A 16,939-nucleotide genomic window follows, 5' to 3' on the forward strand; every position below is an offset into this window, starting at 1 on the left:
TTAAGTTGCTTGAAGAAGTTTCACCTCTCATCCGAGAAGCTTCTTCAGTTCTAAGGTCAAATGGCCGAGAGTCCCAGATTTAAACCCAGTGGGAGTATCCCCCCAAGGAGGGACAAAGGACCCCCTGGTGATCCTCTAATCACATGAGCCAAGGTGTGAAAGCGGGTGTGGGACCTAATCAGCCAGGGTTTCGGGTGAGCTCATTGTGAAACCTGGCCCCACCTTGTCATGTGAATTCCTGAGGTCAGATGGCCCAGGATGTGAGTGGGCGTTAAGGCGTCTGGGGAGGGAACTCAAAACTGGATTATAGATGGCAGACAGTTGGTGTCGTAAACCACCGCCTCTGTTCAAAGATGGTCGCTCACAGTGGACATAGATGGCCTCTTTCACTCCTCTTTCAAACCATCTGTCCTCTCTGTCCAAAATGTGAACATTGGCATCCTCGAAAGAGTGACCTTTATCCTTAAGATGCAGGTGGACTGCTGAGTCTTGTCCTGTGGAGGTGGCTCTTCTATGTTGTGCCATGCGCTTGTGAAGTGGCTGTTTGGTCTCTCCAATGTAGAGGTCTGGGCATTCCTCGCTGCACTGTACAGCATACACCACATTGTTAAGTTTGTGTTTCGGAGTTTTGTCTTTCGGGTGAACCAGTTTGTGTCTGAGTGTGTTGCTGGGTCTGAAGTACACTGGGATGTCGTGCTTGGAGAAAACTCTCCTGAGTTTCTCTGATACACCGGCTACATAGGGGATGACAACGTTGTTGCGTCTGTCTTTCTTATCCTCCCTCGCTGGTGTCTGATCTTCTTTTCTCTGCATCTTTGCTGACTTTATGAACGCCCAGTTAGGATAACCACATGTTTTGAGGGCTTCCTTTACATGTGTGTGTTCCTTCTTTTTCCCTTCAGGCTTAGAGGGAACATGTTCTGCCCGGTGGTGTAGGGTCCTGATAACCCCAAGTTTGTGTTCCAGAGGGTGATGGGAGTCAACGAGGAGGTACTGGTCCGTGTGTGTGGGCTTCCGGTAAACTTCAATGTTGAGGTTGCCATTCTCTTCAATGTGCACAGCGCAGTCCAGGAAAGGCAAACAGTTATCCTTTGTGTCTTCCCTGGTGAACTTGATGTTTTTATCCACGCGCTTAATGTGCGCAGTGAAGGATTCCACTTCTTGTGTCTTGATTTTGACCCAGGTGTCATCTACATATCTGTACCAGTGGCTGGGTACTCTCCCTTTAAAAGAGCCAAGAGCCTTTCTTTCCACTTCCTCCATGTAAAGGTTGGCTACAATAGGTGACACGAGGGAGCCCATGGCACAGCCATGTTTTTGTCTGTAGAAGCCTTCGTTGTATTTGAAGTATGTTGTGGTGAGGCAGAAGTCTAACAGTGTGCAGATCTGATCGGGTGTGAAGTTGGTCCTGTCTTCCAAGGAGCTGTCTTCATGTAGTCGTTTTCTGACAGTCTCCACTGCCTCCGTGGTGGGTATGCACGTGAAGAGAGAGACTACATCAAAGGACACCATGGTTTCATCTGGATCCAGGGTAAGTTTCTGGACCTTGTCGGTGAAGTCGGTGGAGTTCTTGATGTGGTGTGGGGTGTTCCCCACGAGAGGTGCAAGGATGGTAGCAAGGTGTTTCGCAATGTTATAAGTGGCTGAGTTTATGCTACTGACTATGGGTCTGAGTGGGACCCCTTCCTTGTGGATCTTAGGAAGTCCATAAATGCAGGGTATGGCATCCCCTGGATAAAGGCGGTGATATGTGAGGCGGTCAATGGTTTTGTCCTTTTCAAGGTTTTGAAGGCAAGCTATAACTTTCTTCTTGTAGCTGCTTGTGGGGTCTCGTTTTAAAGCTTCGTAGGTGTTGTTGTCACTGAGGAGAGTAGTGATCTTTGTGTGGTAATCTGTTGTGTTTAGGACCACGGTGCACCTTCCCTTATCCGCTGGTAATATAGTGATGTTGTGGTCTTTGCTCAGGGAAGCGACGGCCTTCTTTTCTTGTATTGTGAGGTTAGACGGAGGGACTTTCGCACTGGAGAGGGTGGCTGAGACTTTCATCCTGATTTGCTCTGCTTCTGTCTGTGATAATTTATTAATCCGTATGGCAGTTTCTGTGGCTGTGATGAGGTCCACTATGGGCAACTGTTGCGGAGAAATGGCGAAATTGAGTCCTTTGGCTAAAACCCGAGGGACTCTCGGCCATTTGACCTTAGAACTGAAGAAGCTTCTCGGATGAGAGGTGAAACGTCTTCAAGCAACTTAAAGAAGTCCAGACGCTTTTCTTTGCAAACTCCTTTGACTATGATATAGCATGTTCTGACTGAGAGATTTCTGAAACATTCAAACGTACAGCTCTGCTATCACTTCCAACATAAATGAAGACAGAAAACTAAACAGCAGTGACGTTTGTAGGGTTACTGAAGTTGGGCTAGCTGGTATATAATGATGTGCTACGTGATCGCTAGCTTGTTCAGATTAAGTAGAAGAAGATACAAAGCATTAAAACATGTTAAAAACACAACAGCCTTAATAAACGAAGAGTAGTTTGGAGCTGAAATCAGGGTTCATACATCATCGCTTAAAGACCAGATATAAGAATCAGTCCATGTACCATCTGACAGTGTGAGCCAGGACTTTCTGGATTTAGATCAACAGAGCTCTAAATAAAGAAAAATGCAAAGTATGTGTCTTAGTTGGTACCTCCTCCAGTCAGTGTAATACAGGTTTCTCCCAAAGGAAACCAGGGCAAACGGATACTGGATTCCTTCGACGATATTCCGCCTCAGTTGGCGGTGAGGATCCATACACTCAACCTTCCGAGTCCCTGCAGATTCATTGGGATAAGTAATCCAGGAACACATTACCAGTAGGAGCTCTGAGTGCTGTGTATGGATCTGAGGAAGGCTTTTTCCTACCTGCATCTGCCCAGCACAGCTGGTGGTTTTCGTAGTCAAAGGTGAGACCGTTGGGAAGTGCTAGATTGTCTTTGACCAGGACAATTCGCTCAGTCCCATCCATGTTGGACATCTCAATTTTAGGCCCGTCTCTATTCCAGTCTGCCCAGTACAGCCGCCTGAGACCGACATCACAAAATCCAGTTACAAGAAACTGCTACTGCTGGGTTCATGATACAACTTCTGCTCTGATATTAATTTCACTACTAGACTTTCACTACTAGACTCAAGCGCATTAGCTTTCATCAAGAGTCCTGAAGTTATTGCTAGTAATTAGAATTATATGGCATATAGTAATGAATATATTGGACAAAGGATGCTGATTCATGGATATAGTGAAGGAGGACATGCAGAGGGTTGGAGTATCAGAGGAAGATGCTGGGAGGATGAGGAGGATGATAGAGGCATTGTGAGATGAAGGCTGTGGGAGCCTTCTAAAGGAAACAACCAAAAGATGTAGTACACATAGGGCTCGTTGTACGATTACATAGTATTACTGCTAATACCAATACAAATACTATTACCCGTATGCTGGGTTGGTGACGATGGGTCGAGGGTTCACCAGGTCAGTGTCAAAAAGGACTCTCCGGTGACTGCCGTCCAGCTTTGAGACCTCTATGGTGTCTCGCATGGAGTCGGTCCAGAATAGAAGGCGGGCCACGTGGTCAATGGCGATGCCTTCAGGACTCTGCAGCTCTGAGGAGGAGCAGACATACTTAACACTGAATACAGGGACTGATGGCACCACTGTACTTAACTGCCAAAGGACAAAGAGCTCAACTTCATGAGGGGCCTGGTAGGAACATCGAAAAAGAAAACTACTTAAACCACAAGTCACTAGCATACAGCTAAGAAGTACAGACCAAGAACATTCCTGTGGCTACACAAACTGCTCAGGAACACCTGAAAAATACTGACCAGCCTTTTCAAATGTTTTTTGATGAAGCATCCGAGGGATCTACCAGAATGTTCCAGGAGTCGGATGTTCAATCCCTAATACTGGGACAGTTTGATTTTTGGTTTTGAAAATATAGTTTATCTCTTGTGACAGCAACTGAAATGAAACCATCCCACTGCTAGAACAAAGAGGTCCTGGGTATAACTTCTCCTTCATCTGAGTAACCAAACACAAAAACCAACCAAACCAACCAAAGTGGAGCCACATATAAAAGTGCTTCTGGGATGCCCAGTCACGACACGTGCTGTACCTTTAGTAACAACTGGAACGATGTCTCCTCCAGTGAGATTGGCCTTGCTGATTGCTGGTCTGGTGATGTCCGTCCAGTAAACCATCTTCTCCACACAGTCATAGGCCACAGCGATCACCACTCGATCCTGGTCATGAAAGAAGAAAAATATCAACTTTTCATTCTCCAAAAGTTGATTCTGTTCATCTGGACGTGGCGTTTTGTGGGAGAAACGTTTCGTCACTCATCCAAGTGACTTCTTCAGTCTCAGCTGACTGCAGGTTTCCCAGATCTTATAAACAGTGGGCTGGTTTCAGTCATTATGCAAACGTACTGTTTATAAGATTGGAAACCTGCAGTCAGCTGAGACTGAAGAAGTCACTTGGATGAGTGACGAAACGTTTCTCCCATTTACTTTCCTGGATGATTGAGAATGCATTAAGACGGTCAACTTTTCATTATTTTAACAGACAGCTGTGTGTTCAGCTGCAACACATTAATAGATGTGCCAGATGATTTATAGACTTCATGACAGAGACGAAGAGCTCTGCAGCTGAAAATGTGTGAGGACTAAATGCCATAAACACAAAAATCATAATCCATGAACACATTCAGGGTCTTACAGACATCTGGTTTGATTTGTTTTTGTTCTTTTCAAAAGACCTTCATCCGAGTCTAGAGACAGAGATCATTGCATTGATGTCACCATGGTACCAAATGTAGATAACTAAACTGGTGAGTAAAATATTACTGAAACACCAAGTCAAACAACCAAGCAGCATCTCTCTGAAGAGAATATCATTATGGCCACAACACATTCAATTCAGCACTAGATCACAGCAGCAGCTGCCTCAGGGTGCTTTATACTGTAAGGTAAAGACCCGACACTAAACCATCTCAGGCAGCTGGACGGGCTGATAAAGTCCAGACAAAAACACTGCAGTATCTGTGGAGGCTGTCGGCAGCAGCAGTGTCAATGTTCTTACAGGGACGTGCAGCAGAGGTTTGGCCTCCTCCTTCTTCATGATGTATCCATCAAGTGGCACATGTTCGATCTTCCCGCTTTGAGCGAACAGCAGGTATGCTCCAGGAGAGATGGGCTGGACATCAGGCCGTGGCGTGGGACCAATCGGAGCAGGAGTAACTGCCTGATCGATGCCTGTGCAGGAGAAGAGTCATGCTGGCAGTGGGCTTTGTGTAGAGATGTAACACTTAGCCTACAACCTTCAGTTCACCAAGATGACACTGATCTCTCTAAAACATCACCTGACATGTCTGACACATCCACACGGCTGTTAATCACTTTTTTTTAACCAAGTTTATGTAAAGGTACATGTACAGCATTATATTACACGCATACACCAGCTAAACTCTGCTATGCTCTGCTACATATTAAAACTATATATGGCCATGGTATGCTGTGATTATGTTTCTAATCACAGACTGATTTCATCTTTGGGTATTTAGATATTTGAACGCTGCCATTTATTGATCTATTAAGGTAGTGGGTGTGTGAGGTGAGGTCATTCTGGTGTGAGTGGGTATAATTTTCGTGTAGCCACAAGTCTGAATGGCTGAACTGATCCAGATCCAGATGGACTGTGCCTGGGAAACTGATTAGCATCATGGGGAGTGCTGGGGAGTAACAGAGTACATGTACCAGCGTTACGTATTTAAAATACAAAATATGAGTAACTGTATTCCGTTACACTTACCGTTTAAAAAGGTGGTATTCAGAATACAGTTACTTTGTTAAAATAAATGGATTACACGGTGGTCTTTTCCTGTTTCATATGTTAGGCTGTGCCCTCTCTATTTTTGGTAATTCCACTCCGGTGGAAACCCAAACAAAACACGCATTAAGAGGCTCTAACGCCTGCATCTCAATCTCATGGCAAATGTCACCTCTACTTGCGGCCGCATAATGACGTGAAGAAATGTTTTTAAAAAATTATTTAATATGAAGGCAATAGGCAGAGTGTTACAGGCATAGCCCTAAAGAATGTAGCCTCATGGGCAGTGTAGCCCAGCTGTAAATACGCTATTAAGACTCGACTGGACACTGTGTTCGTGTTTTCCTCCGAAACAATAAGTTCCGTTGGAGCAGCCTTTCAACGCCTCTCTCTGTCTCCCGCAAGCAAAGTTGACCCAGACAACAAAGTAAAGCTAGTTTTCGGCTACCAGCCCAACACGGAACCCGACGTATTAGCCAGAGGTCCCTTTACTACGGTTCGGAGCCGCGGACCTGTTTTATATACGCACGGAATAGTTTTCTATGAGATTGCTGCAAAAAGTGCAGCCTTACCTAATGTCCACCTACTGTTACTCATTTTATATTAAGATTTAAACATCTAGTTGGTATTGGTATGGCGAGTAGCCTTCAGTAATAGTAATGAATCACACAGCAATAGTACATTCATGTAGCTGTAAAAAGCATGATAATATATTAAGTAATCCAAAGTATTCAGAATACGTTACAAAATACATTTGAGGCATGTATTCTGTAATTTGTAGTGGAATACATTTTAAAAGTAACCTTCCCAACACTGATCTTGGATTTATTGGGCTTTTAGATCTATAATTATTTTCAATGCTTTAATTAAATGGATGTTTTTATTGAGTGTAATCTTAACTTGTGTGTGGTGTGCAGCTGTTGTTGTGCCATCTCTGCTGTCCTTTGTTTCCTTTAATGTTTTTGTAGTTAGGCTTTAGTTACTCTGCTCAGCTGTGTACACCATCATGAACGACTGGGATGAGCCTTGTAAGGGCGGAGCAACCTCTTTGTTTGTTTGTTTGTTTGTGCCACTTCCCCTGTAAACCCATTACAGGTCACACACAGCACTGATTCCCAGCTGTTTGCAGTGCTGTGCTATGAATTTAATGTATGAATTTATTATTACCAAGTAGTGGTATGGGTATATTTCTTAGTATAGGAGAAATCTGCTCTCTCTTTCTAGTCCCTGTCAGGACTCTTGCTGCAGCATTTTGGATCAGCTGAAGACTTTTCAGTGAGTTTTTAGGACATCCTGATAATAATGAATTACAGTAGTCCAGCCTGGAAGTAATAAATGCATGAACTAGTTTTTCAGCGTCACTCTGAGACAGGATATTTCTAATTTTAGAGATGTTGCACAAATGGAAGAAAGCAGTCTTACATATTTGTTTAATATGTGCGTTGAAGGACATGTCCTGGTCAAAAATGACTCCAAGGTTCCTCACAGCGTTACTGGAGGCCAAGGTAATGCCATCCAGAGTAAGAATCTGGTTAGATACCATATTTCTAAGATTTTCAGGGCCGAGTACAATAACCTCAGTTTGATCTGAATTAAGAAGCAGAAAGTTAGCGGCCATCCAGGTCTTTATGTCTTTAAGACATTCCTGCAGTTTAACTAATTGGTGTGTGTTACCTGGCTTCATGGACAGATAGAGCTGCGTGTCATCTGCATAGCAGTGAAAATTTATGCTATGTCTTCTAATGATGCTGCCTAAGGGAAGCATGTATAATGTAAACAGAATTGGTCCTAGCACTGAACCCTGTGGAACTCCATAATTGACCTTAGTGTGTGAAGAGGACTCTCCATTTACATGCACAAATTGGAGTCTATTAGATAGATATGATACAAACCACTGCAGTACAGTACCTGTAATACCTACAGCATGTTCTAATCGCTCTAATAGGATATTATGGTCAACAGTGGGGTCTAAAAGATACGTTGATGGTTTGAAGGAATTAATTATTGAAGTTAACTCAGAAAGATCAATTGGAGAGTGTAAATGAATATTAATGGTACTGAAAGTAGGTGTAGATACTGTGACTGTGATGAAGTCTATTTCGCACTGCTGTGTAATCCATTACTGTAAATGTTATTCAGACATGATCAACCAAAAGAGGCTTTTCAGTTATATAATGTTCTACAGTACATTTATCATGTGCAGCTTCAGACAGAAAATAAATCATATTTAAATTGAAATGAACCTCATGTTCTCTCTAATGAGTCAAAAGTTTAATCTTAAGACTGTATTTATTTATCGATAGAATGACTTGATAAAAAGGATTTTTTCCGGTAGCGCAATAAGCAGAAACAGAGACTCACAAAGAGGAGGGCTACTGTGAGGTCCTGTGCGGGTGTTGGGGATCTCCTGCCCGTTGGCATCCACACACCAGCACTGCCCAATGCTTTGGTGGCACTGCGTGGGCTCGTAAGCTCCGTGCTCGTCACACCGGGGAACATACCGACCGACAGTCGGACGAGGACGGAATGAAGAGAAGAGAACGTCAGAGCCGGCTACGGCGCTCTCTCTCTGCCGCTCACACCGGGTCTTCTCCCGCTCTGAGGACACACAAGAACTAAACACGTTCACCGAGTGACCGCCAATGTCCCGCTCTTTAGAGATTCAGATGTTTACGGCCACACACTAGTAACATCTGATTACATTAGCAGTCAGTATAATGCATCCACACGGTCCCAGGGAACAGGAAGAAAACATAAGACTCCAACACCTGTCAAGTTAAACCTGCTCTGAAAGTCAACCAGCACTTTGAGAAATGACTTGTTCTGTGATTGACATCACCAGCCCCGCCCCTTTCTATTTAGCATCCAAGCAGTCAGACTTCTCCGATACCTCTCCAGGCTTTTCTTTGGACACTGGATGCTTTTATCCATGTACCAGATAACTTTTAGAGAATTTTTTAAAGTGTGTTTGTTAGTTAAACCACTTCACTTTGACCTCTGAATCACTAAAGCATAAAAGAGCTGTTGTAAAGGGACGAAGCAGTCAGCACATAACAGACAACCTAGCGAAGAACACAGTTTAAAGTGTATCTTTGTTAAAAGCAGTATGTTGAAAAACACTCCATACAAAAATATTTTTGCACCAACAGGATGATTCCCAAACCCAACAACGTGACACTGTGTCTGTAGGAAGTCTGAGGAAACTGGAGGCTAAAAAGAGACGTGAGGCCTAAAAAACTGTCTTCAGCAGGTGATCAGGAACTGAAAATGATGCTACAGTGTTAGCATTAGAATCAGGAGGAAGATCAGGGTGGATTTGTTTCTATGGACTAGGAGTCTGGAATGAATCACTATTAGAAAACAAAGGACTTGTCATTTTCAAATATATCAAACTTTAATGACTTGGTCATGTGGAAAAACAAAATCGCCTCATGAACACATATGACACGTGGCTTATTTCAAAGGTCCGTGCTCCTGAACAGACTTCAGCACGTGGCAGCTGCAGATACAAAGAATGAGTGATTAAAGCAGCAGGCTCTTCATCTCTGTGGTCCCACAGCGTCCTCTGGGAGTGTCCTCAAAGGTATCCATAAGACAAACCACAAGCCAGCCACAACAGTGTCATTGCACACGACAGCAGGCTGTCCTCACAGCGCCACATCTGCCCCCAACAGTCTGACGGGACAAAGGATCCCTGATGGTGGCGGAGACGATCAAAGCCCCGCCGTCGACACTAAAGGCATCTCAAAGATGCTGCTGATGTTAAAAGTCACGGACAAGTTTTGACACGGGACACTAAATGATGCCTTCAGAGGCCAGACAGGTCATAATAAAGGATGGAAATATGACAAAACTGTGGTGCAGAGGAGTAAAGCTGTAATTAGCTGTGCGCCTCCAGCTGCTGACAGCTGGAATCACTGAAGCAGTATTACTCTGACTGCTGACTGTGTTTCTGTTTGTCTTCTTTTAGTAACACGCACACTTTCAATCAGAAATACACAAGAAAGGAAACATGAATCAGGAACAAAAAACTCTGCTGTTTCCTAAACACCAACTGTACTTGAATGCATCACATGTTCAGTTAGATCAGACAGAGAACGTGCTGCGGTTCTCAGGGCAGCATCAGCCGCTGCAGCCCAGAACCATGCAGCCGGAGCTGCAGGATGAGACTCTTACTGGAAAGCACAAATCAAAACATGCACACTCTCTCTCATGAGTCTGACGTTAAACTGGTTTATAGACTGATGCTGCATCTCTCACCGCCATGCTGTCGCCCCTCTGTCCCAAACAACCTTCAGCTTCGTTTTATAAAGATAAATGTTTATTGTCAAAAGTTTACCCAGATGAAAACTACCTCCAGTCTGGACGAGCAGCCGCTGTTCTCTGGTTAAAGCCTTTAACGTTGAAATGATCTCGTTTTCTCTCATTACTTAATGAATGTGTCGTTAAGTCTGATTCCTCCAAATCAGACAGTGTCTCCGTTTACAGTGATAAATGCATAGCTGGGGTGTTCAAACAGACTCCTCCAAGATGACCTGTTTCAGGATTAAAGCAATGAATGGGGGAAGAAGGGACAAATAGATGAGGACATCTTTATTTCACTGAAATGTGCAGTCATTCTGGAACCAGCAACCCTCTTTCTGTAAACCTGTGAATGTGCCAGTTACCCACCTGAGGACGTGGGACTGCAGTGGAAGCCATCTCCGTGGAAACCAGGACGACACTGACAGGTAAAGGAGCCCTGTGTGTTGGAGCAGGAGGCCTCAGCGTGGCATCGATCCTGCTGCTGACACTCATCCACGTCTGAACAAACAGAAAAAACAGAAGCTTCTCACATTCTGGATCTTGTCACTTTAAGTTGCAGTGCCAGTAACGGCCACCAGATGGAGAAAAGTTTGAAAGTAGATCTTTAACTGAATGCTGCAAATAGACTCTGTGCGCCTTAGCGTGTGCTACTTCCGGTGGGGAAACTCCGGTAGAGCGCTTCGTTTCCGGTGTGATATTCGCTCCTTGTTTACGGTCGGATTTTCCAAAACAAGTCAACCAAATAGATGAATCAAGCAGCGATTTACATTTCTCAAGGTGTCTTGGGCATTTACCGAATATATCTGTAGATGATGTTCATTGACTTGTCAATATTTTTCCCCCGTGCCTCAGAGCAAAAGAGAGAAAGGATTCAAATTTTATATTTCTCAGTATTTGTAAACAGCCATCCCTCGTTTATCGCCCGATAGGTGAAATCCGTGTAGCCAACTTTATTTTTTACAATTGTTATAGATTTTTTAAAGGCTGTAAAACCCCTCACTACACACCTAATACACTTTTCTCAGACAGGCATGAGCATTTTCACACTTTTCTCTCTTGTTTAAACACAAAGTTCAAACCTTTGTAGAAAAATAAGTCCAGTATTATAGACTGAAACCAAAGATCAAACCAGAACATGAGAATAGAGCCGCTGCCAGAGAATTCAACATCAATGAATCATTAATGAATCACTGAATAAGAAGTCCAACTTTCTGTGCGATGGTCATCTTCCTCTGCCTTTTGGGTGCTACTGCAGCTGCCTTTGACGGTGCAAAATGTTTTGTCGACATTGTTGTGTTTGTTGGAGAGAAAACGTACAAACATACAGCATTTCAGAGTCACACTGCTAGGATCGAAGTAGCGATCCTGTACTGTACAGGAGAGACAGCACAGAGGAGATCAACATTGGCCTGCAGCCGATCAGGACGCAGGACACAATGCTGTAAAAAAAAAAAAAAAGCATGCAAAATTGCACTAAAAAATCCACCAAACAGTGAGGCGGAGAAAAGTGAACCGCGTGATAGCGAGAGACCGCTGTAATTTTACAGGTAAGTCCCAACACACCCTTCGTAAATACTAATATATAGAGACCTTTACCAGCAATCATTCAATCACTTTTATATCCTGTGGCTTTTTTTCACGGTTTGTTAACATGCTGTGTAGGTCTGTACTTGACCAGCTGATATCGGGGAAACATCTGGCTTTGACTATTCTTCACCTGTAGTCTGAATGCTGAACATTTGCCTGTTTAAATCATAAGACCAGTCACTATACAGAGATGTGCTTCTGCATGCAGTAATGCAGTTCTGCTTGTGTTGAGTGATGTAAACAACCAATCGATCTACACTCTTCAAACGTCAAAATTGATTATTTGATCTTTTTATGACACAGCAGTGGTGAGTGTTCCCACATTCTGCTCTTTGTAACTTAACACAATCTTTCTGTTTTCGTATTTTAGACATGATTTTGGAGTCCATCTGCACAGTAGCGATTGACCGCAAAATAAAGCTACTGGAAATGTACAACCCTACATCCGGTTTTAAAACAGGAAGTTAGCATTTTCTCGTGCACATGGTCTATTGTAATAAAGCCATAACGCCAGAGTTCCTCGGGCACGACAGCCTGGCAGGCTCCTGCAGCAGCAAAGTCCTCCTAAACCTGTTTGGTCGTGTCTTTGAGAGGTCGTGTAGCCATCCAACAGCAGCTGTGTTATCACTGCTTGTGAATATGGACCCGAACACAACAGCCACAGGACACTGAGCAGTCGTAAGTCTGTGGGCAGGATTTAGATGACTATGTGCATCACAGACTGAATTTAAAGATAAATCACTTGACAGCTCCCTAAAGTGACAACAAAACACCCAAATGACCCCCTGGTGGCTGGGTGAGGTACAGGTTTTAGCATAGTCCCTTTTTGCAGCTGCTAATTACGGGCTCTGAGTAGACTCTTCTTCAGCCAACATTGAATCGACAAAATATGCTGACAGACCCGTCTCTTTAACCAGACGGTGTATTTTTAGCAGCAATAGTTTTGTCCTCCTGTCTTGCACCTCTCTGTCCACAGAGGCTCAGATCCAGCCAGCGGCCATAAGTCTAGTGGCTCCACGGCTGAGCTAGTGACAGGTAGCATAAATGCTATGAGAGGAAAGCATCTTCATCTCATTCTGTAGCCCAAACATCCAGCCAGTCATCACGAGCCATCTTCAGCCACAAGAAGAACAAAGAGTCCTGCCCCACAGAGCCCTGATCTAAGCAGCCAGTCTGAGACAGGGCTGAGCACTAGCAAGCCACACCCACAGAGCTGTGAGGCGTAGCTGCATGTTTCAGCACAACATCGATGGACAGTTAAATAACAGAGGCTAAAGGTGTCAGACCCGAACATCGGCCAGGTTATGTTTGTAATTGTAAGTAAGTACACAGTAAACTGATTCTGAACTCTTCTCTACCCGAGCACTCAAAGCTCTTTATAGTCTGTACCACGAGTACTGAAGCATGATGCACGTGACATGCAGCCTTGTGCTGTCTGGGGCACGACAAACATCTCCAGACTCAAGGAAACACAGTTTTACATGGAGGACGACAGACATCCAATCAGCTTACAGATATTTACAGCAATGTGCTGAAAATGACTCTGAAACCTAACAGCAAACTAGAACGCATTATTACTCGAGCCACGAGTGTCAGCATGTTAATCCATAATCCTTCAAACCCATAAAGATCCAGCTAAACAGGCTGTAAGAGACAGTGTTGAGATGGGCCTGAGCCCCATGGTGACCTTTCACCCCAAAAAAGCCTGTAATCTGAGTAAACCGATGACACAAAGGTCCTGGCTCTGTTGAACATTTCACACACAGAGCCTTTGAAGGGTTTCTGTCATGTAGCTGGAGACAGGTGTAGTCTATGGACAACTCTGAACTGCATGAGGGTGTGCTGAGCCTTTACTGCCCACACTTCTTCTGTAAAAGCTCTACCTGCCGGTCTTAACACTCAGTAGCTGTGACTGTGGACAGACAGAGGACTGACTGCTGTGCAGCACACACTGATACGAGCCTGTAAAGATGTGACAGGTGAACACACCTGTCAGGCATACGATCCCAAACATATGTTGTATTCATGCAGCAGTTTCTCTTACATTTACAGTACATCTGTTTATTAAGGATGAGACACAACATCAAACTCAACCTGATAACACAGCTGAAAAAGCGAGCACCGTGAACTCACCCCGACACACCCGGCCGTTACCCTCAAACCCCGGCAGACAGGAGCAGATGTAGGCTGAGCCTCCGGTGTAGCTGCACAGTGCTCTCTGTGGAACATCGCAGTCGTGAGATCCTCTCTGGCAGTGATCTACTGGACGGTTCTCCTCTGCAGGACCAGAGACAAACATGTTTTGATGAATCTGTCCCAAACTACAGATCCCCATTCATTAGTATGATAATGAAGACCAGTGATGTCTATCTATCCATCCATCTTCTTCCCCCTTATCCTGGGCTGGGTCGTGGGGGCAGCAGCCTAAGCAGAGAAGCTCAGACCTCACTCTTTCTGGCCACCTCCATTTCTCCACCACCTCCAAGGCATTCCCAGGACATGCTGGAGAGATTATATCTCTCCAGCATGTCCTGGACCTGCCCCGGGGCCTCCTCCCGGTGGGACATGCCCGGAGCACCTCAACCAGTAGGCGCCCAGGGGGCATCCTTGTCAGATGCCCGAACCACCTCACCTCTTTTCAATGCAGAGGAGCAGCGGCTCTACTCTGAGCCCCTCCCAGATGGCTGAACTCCTCACCCTGTCTCTAAGGCCAGCCACCCTTCAGAGGAAGCCCATTTCTGCTGCTTGTATCTGAGATCTCATTCTTTCGGTCACTACCCACAGCTCGTGACCACAGGTGAGGGCAGGGACGTAGATCGACCGGTAAATTGAGAGCTTGGCTTTTACACTCAGCTCTCTCTTCACCACGACGGACCGGTACAGCGTCCGCATCACTGCAGCCGCAGCACCCATCCATCTGTTGATCTTACTGCCCCGGTGATACTTTCAGGCTTTTAGTGTTCAGTTTTTGAGATCGCCTCAAAGTCCCCTGCTGTAGGTGGGTGGACAGGTCATTTTGAAAAAAAGACTGATCTTGAAGGGTACTTGACTTATGAAGCTAAAATTCCACAGCACTCAATAACCATGTCCAAACTATTATATTTAAACACATCCTACATTACAATATCACATGAGAGGGACAAGGTCCAACCAACAAACCCGACAGCATCAATTCAATTCAATTCAATTCAGTTTTATTTATATAGCGCCAAATCACAACAAAAGTCGCCTCAAGGCGCTTTATATTGTACAGTAATCATCATCATTTTAGGTTGAAGCAGACACGTCTCGCTACTACAGACCAGGCAGGGCGGAAACATTTAGTCTGTGCTGGACAGATCGTTATTGTTTATGTGTGTTGTCAGCTTTAGGAACATCTGTATGTGCAACAAAGTCATACTCACCCACAGGAACCAGATATCCCACCCACCTGCCAGCTGTCAACACACACACAAACACACACACTCTAAACTCACCGACACACGTCTTTCCATCGCTGGCGAACACAAAGCCGATGGAGCACTCGCAGCGGAAACTTCCAGGCTGATTACTGCAGACGGCGTTGGGTCCACACACTGAAGGAGTCTCTCTGCACTCGTCAATATCTGCCAATAACATATATGTAATGTTACTGCCACATTACATAATCTCTGCTCCATGTGCTGCTTGTAGACACTCAGATTAAATGTAATCCAGGTTCAGATCATCATTTTACTAATAAAGGACCGTTTCCATGTGACTGTCACATTTTTGAAATGATTCTCTCATCTGTTTTGTAGTTCTTTCCCATTTTCAGCACTGCCCATGTTACCAAGTGTGGGTTTGTTACCGTGGCAATATCGTCCATCTCCAGTGAAACCAGCTGTGCATTCACAGCTGAACCGGACGCCCTCCCCAGGTCTACAGACAGCGTTTATGTCGCAGCCGTGTCGACCGCTGAAACATGGATTCTGCTCCAGAAGACTGCCTGTCAGAAAATTAGACACACCTCCTCAATGTGACTCTTCACAGCACGCAAATGCAGTACCGCGCACACAGAGCAGAAAAGATCCATACGTTGCACCTGAACCACCCACAGTCCAACCAGAGAGTGGGCCACGTAATTAGTGGCAGCTCATGTCTTCTTTGGCCTGCAGCTACTTGATCTATATGCCAACAGATTTACACATCTTTTCTTCAATCTTCTACTTGACAACACACACGGTGGAAAATTTGTGCAGTTTGGCAACAAACGCTGAAGGTCAACCAGATGATGATAACCCTGAAAATAGATCCAGTGTCTCCAGAAAGCAGCACTCACGCTAAACCACCAGCACAGTAAGAAAGCGAGGCAGCAAGAGAGAATATGGACTCAACACATTTCTATTCATTATTATTATTAAATATTACAGTAAATATTACAGAAAATGAGCTGTGTCACCTGCACGTTGTTGACCAATAAAATCTACCAATGAAGAACAACAAACATCACGTAAATGTGCAAAAACACATATATGCACACGTTTGTTACATGTGTCAGTGTTAGAAAGGTCTCCCATCCATCTCTTCATCCGTTACAGACAGTTTCACTTTGTTCTTCTTTGCCTGGTCACAGAGAGACGCTTAGTTTTCACTGTCAGCAACACAAACATCTATAGACTGTATATAAAAGATGGACCTAACCACCGTGATGTCAACATTAATTAATAAATTCCAGAGTGTTTCTTCCAATGTCACCATGGTTTGATGTGAATACATGAAGTACAGCTGTTGTGTAACATCAGAGCTGCTCTGTTATTCAATCCCTCAAAGTATTTAAGGAAAATATCGATTTGTTTGTCGAGTTTGCAGAAATGAGAATTTAAATATTTTGGAGACATTTTCGTGGAATATTGAGACATGCCTGTTGTAGGAGACTGCTGCTCTCTTTCTTCTTCGTGATAAAAGGATTAATGGATAAAAACTAATCTGTGGTTCACTCACTGACTGCTTTCATTCACGACTCGTGCAGCTGGGCGGAGCTCCTGGCAGGAAACATGTCCCAGATGTTCCCTGTTTGCCAACAAAGCCAGCTCAGTGTTGTTTGCTTGTATAAATCTGAAACCCCCGAGGTTCTCCAACCAGCCTCACCTGCATATTTACCTCGAACCCTCCTCCTGCCCCTCCCCCAACCCCCACCCCCAGCCCAGGTTGGTATCTTGTTGAC

The 16,939-nt window shown here is 44.5% G+C and overlaps 1 protein-coding gene across 1 annotated transcript in view; it reads right to left on the reverse strand.

Moving 5' to 3' along the window:
- The window catches only part of LOC116328956 (nidogen-1-like), a 44,961-nt gene that overhangs the window by 2,797 nt on the left and 25,225 nt on the right, over positions 1 to 16,939 (reverse strand). The window contains exons 9-18 of the mRNA XM_031750853.2: positions 15,584 to 15,721; positions 15,231 to 15,359; positions 13,888 to 14,031; positions 10,534 to 10,665; positions 8,224 to 8,460; positions 5,116 to 5,288; positions 4,151 to 4,277; positions 3,467 to 3,638; positions 2,904 to 3,061; positions 2,689 to 2,812 (exon numbers count right to left, since the gene is read on the reverse strand). Of these exons, the coding sequence (XP_031606713.1) occupies positions 2,689 to 2,812; positions 2,904 to 3,061; positions 3,467 to 3,638; positions 4,151 to 4,277; positions 5,116 to 5,288; positions 8,224 to 8,460; positions 10,534 to 10,665; positions 13,888 to 14,031; positions 15,231 to 15,359; positions 15,584 to 15,721 (1,534 nt within the window). The remainder of the gene's footprint in view (positions 1 to 2,688; positions 2,813 to 2,903; positions 3,062 to 3,466; positions 3,639 to 4,150; positions 4,278 to 5,115; positions 5,289 to 8,223; positions 8,461 to 10,533; positions 10,666 to 13,887; positions 14,032 to 15,230; positions 15,360 to 15,583; positions 15,722 to 16,939) is intronic.

Source organism: Oreochromis aureus, linkage group 6, assembly GCF_013358895.1.
Source record: "Oreochromis aureus strain Israel breed Guangdong linkage group 6, ZZ_aureus, whole genome shotgun sequence".
NCBI lineage: Eukaryota > Metazoa > Chordata > Actinopteri > Cichliformes > Cichlidae > Oreochromis > Oreochromis aureus.